The sequence below is a fragment of the Protobothrops mucrosquamatus genome, unplaced genomic scaffold (assembly GCF_001527695.2).
Source record: "Protobothrops mucrosquamatus isolate PMUCROS unplaced genomic scaffold, P.Mucros_1.0 scaffold4392, whole genome shotgun sequence".
Classification (NCBI taxonomy): Eukaryota; Metazoa; Chordata; class Lepidosauria; order Squamata; family Viperidae; genus Protobothrops; species Protobothrops mucrosquamatus.
In genome coordinates, this window is record NW_015390305.1 from 27,926 (window position 1) to 36,882 (window position 8,957).

Below are 8,957 nucleotides of genomic sequence, written 5' to 3' on the forward strand. Positions count from 1 at the left end.
TTTTTTCCAAAACCATCCTAATAATCCTAGAGAGCCTTAAGACAGCTTAAGCAGCTGTTTCCCCAAATGACAAATTGACAAATCTCTCTGTCTCTCTCTATGCAAACTGGAATCCAAGGGCTTAAATAACTTTTTTTTCTTTTTGTGGTTGTTATTATCACCGCTTTCTTCCAGAATCTATTTTGGAGTACGAGGGCTAAGCAAATTGAACTGGGTTCAAGTGGACTCCAGCAAAGCTTTGTCAAATGAGTAAAAGCGTGGAAAGACAGAAGTGACGGTGTATAAAAAACACTTAACGAAAATGATTTACGGGAAAAGCACTTAGTTCAGCAACTTCACCTCTCTCTGGAATGTTGAGCCGAAATTACTCATATTCCCTGACTGTACAGTATTATAGATAATGGACATATCCCAGAGAAGGAAAACATACATCACTGGAAAAATAACCCAGTCCATAGATTAAATCCACAAGATTGATTAACAAGGAACGATGTCAGAATTGTTTCAATTATATAATAGTGTCTTGTTTAGGGACAAGATTTACCCTATCATGAAACAAAGTGGATATCTTACTTATGGCATTTTTTGAAATTCCTTATTTTTTTTTTCATTGAACAATTAGTCCATTTACAGTTCAGTTAAAGTTCCTGTGTTTTTGATCTGACTTTATCAAAGCCCAATGCAGGGGTCCCCAACCTTGGCAACTTTAAGACCTGGGGACTTCAACTCCCAGAATTCCCCAGCCAGCATGGTCCATGGCTGCCTGGGGAATTCTGGGAATTGAAGTCCACAGGTCTTAAAGTTGCCAAGGTTGGGGACCCCTGGCCTAATGTACAAATGAAAATAAATTAACTATCCAAAGATGCCTCCTATATTAATATTGGACTCGTATATTCAATACTGATAACAGCATTTGAGTACCAACATTTGAATTGCCAGATGCTAATGCTGGCATGAATGCTGTGTTTTGGGGGAGAAGGGGAACCCCAGAAAAATAACAGTCTATCTTTCTGGAGTCATTCCAGGAGTTTAAAGTGTGTGTGTGTGTGGGAACTATTGTCTCTAATGAAGACTCAAGTCTTTTAAAAGGGTGCGTGTATAGTTTATTATTTCCTCTTATTTCTCTATGTCAAGAGTACGCGATGTTTTGCAATAGGCTTCATTGCTTAGAGGTTAATTAATTTGCCTATGGATGAGCAGATCAGGATAGATATAGAACACATTTATGTGTAGGGGAAGGAGGAGCAGAACCTGGGGGCGGAGTCAAAAAGTGGAACCAGCCTAGAATCCCTACATAGTCACAAGTGAACTTAAGTCTAATTGCCTTGAATTCTGTGCAGCCTTATCTAACTTTAAGCAGGTGCTAACCATTGAGAAGACTCAATGAAGTTGTATTAATTATTCTGACTTGGTAATGAATAGCTCTTGGGCTATCTTGGGCTCCAAGATCACCCCAGATGGGGACTGCAGCCAAGAAATTAGAAGACGCTTGCTCCTGGGGAGGAAAGCTATGGCAAATCCAGACAGCGTACTAAAAAGCAGAGACATCACCCTGCCAACAAAAGTGTGTATAGTCAAGGCCATGGTTTTCCCAGCTGCAATGTATGGATGTGAAAGTTGGACCACAAGAAAGGCTGAGCGCCAAAGAATGGAGGCCTTTGAACTCTGGTGCTGGAGAAGACTCCTGCGAGTCCCCTGGACTGCAAGACGATCCAACCGGTCTGTCCTAGGGGAGATCAACCCCGACTGCTCTTTAGAAGGCCAGATCCTGAAGTTGAAACTCAAGTCCTTTGGCCACCTAATGAGAAGGAAGGACTCCCTGGAGAAGAGCCTGATGCTGGGAAAGTTGGAGGGCAAGAGAAGAAGGGGACGACAGAGAAGGAGGTGGCTGGATGGAGTCCCTGAAGCAGCAGGCGTGAGCTTCAATGGACTCCAGAAGATGGTAGAGGACAGGAAGGCCTGGAGGAACATTGTCCATGGGGTCGCGATGGGTCAGACTTCGCAACTAACAACAACAACGTGAACCTGGTTTTTTGACGCCTGACATTGTGCTTATTTTCCTCGACATTATCTGCGCTTGAGGTGGGGAAAAAAAATGACATTTTGATTGTGGGTTTTACCAATCAGATAGATTGGATGTTATCGAAACAGCTAGTTTATATTATTTTGTGAAAGTAAACAGTCGAAGTTTGATGTTGATGCTCTATGGCACCAAAGGAAGTGGGAAGTCAATGCCTTTTTACCCCCTTTTTTCCCTCGCTTCCCTCACTTCTCTACTCTTTTCCCTCCCCCATCTTTCCCAATAATAATAATAATAATAATAATAATAATAATAATAATAATAATAATAATAAAAAGTTGGAAGGGACCTTGGAGGTCTTCTAGTCCAGCCCCTTGCTCAGGCAGGAAACCCTATACCCTTTCAGACAAATGGCTGTCCAGTCTCTTCTTAAAAACTTCCAGTGTTGGAGCATTCATCGCTTCTGGAGGCAGGTTGTTCCACTGGTTGATTGTTCCAACTGTCAGGAAGTTTCTCCTTAGTTCCAAGTTGCTTCTCTCCTCGTTTAGTTTCCATCCGTTGCTTCTTGTCCTGCCTTCAGGTGCCTTGGAGAATAGCTTGACTCCCTCTTCTTTGGGGCAGCCCCTGAGATATTGGAACACTGCTATCGTGTCCCCCCTCGTCCTTCTCTTCCTTAAACTAGACATCCCCAATTCCAGCAGCCGTTCCTCATATGTTTTAGCCTCCAGTCCCCTGATCATCTTTGTTGCTCTTCTCTGCACTCTTTCTAGAGTCTCAACATCTTTTTTACATTGCTATTTGTATTTCGACTGTATCATATATTATAAACTAACAAAACTTTTAAAAAAAAATTAAAAAAAAAAACATTATCCGGAAGAGAATAAGACCCTTGGCCCAGTTTCAGTCTGAGAAGACTGAAGACGAAGACGAAGAAGAAGAAGAAGGCTGCCCAGTCTCTTCTTAAAAACTTCCAGTGTTGGAGCATTCACCGCTTCTGGAGGCAAGGAGTTCCACTGGTTAATTGTTCTGACTGTCAGGAAGTTTCTCCTTAGTTCTAGGTTGCTTCTCTCTTTGGTTAGTTTCCATCCATTGCTTCTTGTCCTACCTTCAGGCGCTTTGGAGAAGAGCTTGACTCCCTCTTCTTTGTGGCAGCCCCTGAGATATTGGAAGACGGCTATCCTGTCCCCCCTCGTCCTTCTCTTCCTTAAACTAGACATACCCAGTTCCAGCAACCTTTCCTTATATGTTTTAGCCTCCAGTCCCCTAATCATCTTTGTTGCTCTTCTCTGTATCGAATCTCTTCTTAAAAACCTCCAACGATGGAACAGCCACAACTTCTGAAGGCAAATTATCCGTTCCACGAATTGATTCTTCTCTCTCTCAGGAAATTCCTCCTTAGTTCTAGGTTGCTTCTCTCCTTGATGAGTTTCCCCCTGTTGCTTCTTATGCTGCCTTCAGGGGCTTTGGAGAATAGGTTGACTCCCTCTTCTTGGTGGCAGCCCCTCAAATTTTGGAATAAAGGAATAAATATTGGAATGAAGGAATGCATCCTTAATTAAGCTTGATCCCCTCTCCTCTCTATGACAGCCCCTCAAATGTTGGAAGACTGCTATCATGTCACTCCTAGTGCTTTTCTCTGTATTATAGATTTGTCTGTCTCCCATTTTTCCCTTACGTCTTAATCTTTAATGCAGCAGGCAAGATCTGGAGATGGCGTGGCCTGCCAACTTGCAGATCCGTTGTTCTATCCAGCATTCTGTCAATTTGTGTTGACTGTTTTTACTTTTGTCGACTGCTCCAGGTCTAGGTGACGAAGAGAGCCCAGGGACGTTGTTAACACACCGTCCACCCAGTACGGAACGCCTACTTGAGTATCTACTCTGCTGTAGAGAAAGCACCGAAGATGCTTATGTTGAAAAGAAAAATCTTCAACAGGGTCCAGTCCAAGCTGGGAATAAACAAAATGGACAACTCCAGGACGCTGCGGGCGTCATAAATACGAGCCAGTTGCCAAGAGTCATTTTGATCCCGTGACCATGGGGATGCTGCAACGGTCGTAAGTGTGAAAAACGTTCATAAGTCGGTGTCCCCGTTAACTCTGAACGGTCACTAAATGAATGATTGTAAGTCGAGAACCCCTAGGATTCAGTCAAAAGGCAAGTAGACGTTGACTCATGAAAATGAAGGTAGCCGTAGCAGTTATTGGACTTACATTGGCCCTCTATGTAAACTCTCCACGCAGTGTTTTTTCTCAAACAACAGAGTTAAAACAGTTATCTGTGGTAGCAGTATGCAAGTAGTAAACCCTGAAACGGGACGATGATTAATTTGGTACCTTTGAATGGGAGCTTACAGTAAGAGCTAAAGCAAAGCTCTCTTTGTTTTTTGTTTTCCAGTTTGGGCCCAGTGGCTCTACAGCTGTAAACAGCTGTTTTCCGGTTGCAATTAATTTGTTTTATGTGCTCGAAGTCTTCCTACCGAAACATATCCAAAAGCTAAGTGAATATCTTAAATAAAAAAAAAAAACCTTACGAAAACTGAAAATATTTCAATATCGGAGCAAGGATATTAGAAAAACTGAAGGTTTCGTAGCAAAGAAGCAAAGAACGCAAGAAATGCTGCATATACAATAATAATAATAATAATAATAATAACAACAACAACAACAACAACAACAACCTAGGATGCTAATAGCAACCCGTGTCAACCATCAGCACCAACTTGAATGTTCAGTTGACTGAGGTTCATGTGTAATGAATAAAAGATAATAATAATAATAATAATAATAATAATAATACAGTTGGAAGGGACCTTGGAGGTCATCTCTCTCTCTCTCTCTCTCTCTCTCTCTCTCTGGAATGGAATGGAATGGTGGAGTAGAGTAGAGTAGAGTAGAGTAGAATAGAAATAGAATAGAATAGAATAGAATAGAATAGAATAGAATAGAATAGAATAGATATTGGAATATAGAATAGAATAGAATAGAATAGAATAGAATAGAATAGAATAGAATAGAATAGAATAGAATAGATATTGGAATATAGAATAGAATAGAATAGAATAGAATAGAACAGAATATTATGGAATGGAATGGAATAGAATAGAATAGAATAGAATAGAATAGAATAGATATTGGAATGTAGAGTAGAGTAGAATAGAATAGATATTGGAATATAGAATAGAATAGAATATTATGGAATGGAATAGAATAGAATAGAATAGATATTGGAATATAGAGTAGAGTAGAGTAGAGTAGAATAGAGTAGAGTAGAGTAGAGTAGAGTAGAGTAGAGTAGAGTAGAGTAGAGTAGAATAGAATAGAATAGAATAGAATAGATATTGGAATATAGAATAGAATAGAATAGAATAGAATATTATGGAATGGAATGGAATGGAATGGAATGGAATGGAATAGAATAGAATAGAATAGAATAGAATAGAATCTCACCAGTCACTGTGACACGGTCTTCCCTCAACACAGTCTGGATCTCCTGCAATTGGATCTCTGGACTGATTTCCACCTTCGTTCCGGATAATTTCAGGGAAGCTTGAAGAGTTGCAGGTACCTTGACAGCAATGGAGCCTGTTATGCAGAGCGGGAAAAGAATTCGCATTAAACCAGGGATTCTATTCTATTCTATTCTATTCCATTCCATTCCATTCCATTCCATTCTATTCTATTCTATTCCAAAATGGCAAAATTTATTGTTGCAACATGTGAGCGCTTTCTTTTGGCGAGGACCTCTTTCTGTGACTAATGGGACCAGCTTTACTCCTACTGATTATTTTACATAACTCAGTTCGGTGGCTGGACGGACTGCAGCAGGCAGGGTCTGGAACAGGAGACGAAAATACATTACAATTCTGGATCCCGACTCGGCTTCTGCAATTTGGACAAACTCCTTCCAAATTGTGCAAAGGAGGCCAAAATCCCAGACAGCCCTCTGGTGACAGAATGGGAACACCCTTTCCATCCGCTCTGCAGGCGGCTGAACGTGCAGAATAAGCGGAAGCTTCAAGCTGGTGCAAAATGCAAGAGTGGGGTTTTTTTTTGTGTGCTTCTACAACCGCACATATTAACACTTCCGCTCTGTAAGTTGCACCGGTTGACCGTTTGCTTCCAACTGTAGAATAGAATAACAGCCTTGGAAGGGACCTTGGAGGTCATCTAGTCCAACTAGAACTAATGGAAACTAATGAAGGAGAGAAGCAACCTAGAACTAAGGAGAAACTTCCTGACAGTTAGAACAATTAACCAGTGGAACCACCTGCCTCCAGAAGCTGTGGATGCTCCAACACTGGAAGTTTTTAAGAAGAGACTGGACAGCCATTTGTCTGAAATGGTCTAGGGTTTCCTGCCTGAGCAGGGGGTTGGACTAGATGACCTTCAAGGTCCCTTCCAACTTTACTATTATTATTATTATTATTATTATTATTATTATTATTATTATTATTATTACTACTACTACTACTACTACTACTACTACTACTACTACTACTACTACTATTATTATTATTATTATTATTATTATTATTATTATTATTATAACACCCTGCTCAGGCAGGAAACCCTACACCATTTCAGACAAATGGCTGTCCAGTCTCTTCTTAAACACTTCCAGCGTTGGGGCATTCACCGCTTCTGGAGGCAGGTTGTTCCACTGGTTAATTGTTCTCACGGTCAGGAAATCCTCAAACCAGTCTTTAAATGACTAACTAACCTACCTTCCTGGGAAACCAGGTTTACCGCTCCGGTTTGACGCAGAACGTAGGCGTCTATCTCCCCTTGATACGTGCAGGCTTTTAAAGATCCTTGGGAGGAATCTGAAAAAAAGAAAAGCAGAGAAGTACACTTAGCTCTGTTTAAATGTCCATTCATTCACTGGTGTGTTTCCCGTGGCTCGTTCTAAATGCCCTAGAAATTTTGCTCTCGAGAAAAGCAAAAAAAAGCAAAAAAAAAAAAAAAGCATCCTGGAGGATGTTGTTTGGAAATAGGCAAGAGAACAGAGTGTTCTTTCTATATTTAAACTTTAATAGATAGTTTTGAGACTCAGTGAGCACCAAGCTAAGAGCGACCACATCTGCAAATATTCAGTGAAGGTAACTAAGGTTAACTCTCAAAATGTTCAGTCCTCTTGATAGAGGCTGGAGATATTTTTTTTCTCTCTCTTTCAAGGAAGCAGGAAGAACTTGACAGTCCAAAGCAAAAAGCTGTGTTAAAATGAAGCTTGTTTACAAAAATGGTAATTAAGCTTCACAGATTTACACGAAAGCTGGGACATGGACCGCTGAAGTAAAGACCAGGATAGAGAAAGCTCTAACAGCAATCTTCAAAATGAAAAAGCTCTTCTGCAGTCACGACAGAAGCCAAAGATTGAAAATCAGGCTTGTCAGATGCTATATTTTTCTCTCCTGCTCCGTGGAGTAGAGAGTTGGTCTCTGACAGAAGGCCACCTGAAGAGACCAGAAGCATTTGAAATGTGGATTTACAGGCGGCTGTTACGTAGAAGCTGGGTTGACAAGATCAGAAATGAGGAGGGGATCAGCCGCCTGGGAAAGCCGAGGGAAATCATCAAAACAATTAAAAAACAAAAATTAGAATATTTCGTACATGCGACACCCAGAAAAATACGGCATACTCCATTTAATCCTCCAGGGAAAGATTGAAGGCAAACGAGGTCCAGGCAGAAGAAGAACATCGTGGCTTCAAAATCTAAGGGACTGGTTCGGACAAAATTCAGCAGCACTTTTTCGCACAGCTGCTGATAAAAACAGGATCACCAACGTCCAATAACGGATATGGCACAAGAAGAAGAAGAAGCTTAACAGAATAACAGAGTTGGAAGGGACCTTGGAGGTCTTCTAGTCCAACCCCTTACTCAGGCAGGAAACCCTTATACCATTCCAGACAAATGGCTGTCCAGTCTCTTCTTAAAAACCTCCATTGTTGGAGCATTCACCGCTTCTGGAGGCAGGTTGTTCCACTGGTTAATTGTTCTCAATGTCAGGAAGTTTATCCTTAGTTCTAGGTTGCTTCTCTCCTTGATGAGTTTCCATCCATTGTTTCTTGTCTTCTAGTGCTTTGGAGAATAGCTTGACTCCCTCTTCTTTGGGGCAGCCCCTCAAATATTGGAAGACTGCTATCATATTCCCCTTAATCCTTCTTTTAATTAAACCAGACAACCATTCTTTGTGTGTTTTAGCCTCCAGACCCCTAATCATCTTTGTTGCTCTTCTCTGCACTCTTTCCAGAGTCTCAACATCTTTTTCATAATACGGTGAGCAAAACTGGATGCAGTATTCGAAGTGCTATCATTCTTCATCAATCAATCAATCAATCAATCAATCAATTGCATTGATTAATAAATCCAATTAATAAAGATCCATGAATTAATCTACTCTAGGAGGAGGAGGAGGAGGAGGAGGAGGAGGAGAATATGGAGGAGGAGGAGGAGGAGAAGAAGAAGATGAGAAGGAGGAGGAGAAGGAGCAGAATATAGCATCTGGTTTCTGGAAAAATACAGCCATGAATCAGGATCAGGAATGACAGCTTCAGTCTCAGCTTCCTTCTCACAAAAACCCAAAGGGATTTGTGTGACATTTGAAAAAGAAGATGGGAATATGGGCCACAACTATTTTGATTCTTTAGCTCATGGGACATTTCGGCTGGTATCTGCAGAAAGCAGGAGAGAATCAGGAGCAGAAACTCATCCGCTTCAACTCTATTGATGGAGCCACGTCCTTGCTGCCACTGAGTAAGACCACACTTGGAAAGCCCACATCCAGTTTTGGTCTCCACGATGTCAAAAAAGATGCTGAGACTGTAGAAAGAGTGCAGAGAAGAGCAACAAAGATGATTAGGGGACTGGAGGCTCAACCATATAAAGAACAGTTGCTGGAATTGGGTAAGTCTAGCTTAATGAAGAGAAGGACCAGG

At 41.1% G+C, this 8,957-nt stretch overlaps 1 protein-coding gene across 1 annotated transcript in view; it reads right to left on the bottom strand.

Annotated features, from left to right (window-relative positions):
* FAM185A (family with sequence similarity 185 member A) overlaps nucleotides 1-8,957 on the bottom strand; it is a 37,364-nt gene that overhangs the window by 2,740 nt on the left and 25,667 nt on the right. Inside the window, exons 6-7 of the mRNA XM_015828309.1 lie at nucleotides 6,746-6,844; nucleotides 5,469-5,603 (exon numbers count right to left, since the gene is read on the bottom strand). Coding sequence (XP_015683795.1) covers nucleotides 5,469-5,603; nucleotides 6,746-6,844 — 234 coding nt within the window. The remainder of the gene's footprint in view (nucleotides 1-5,468; nucleotides 5,604-6,745; nucleotides 6,845-8,957) is intronic.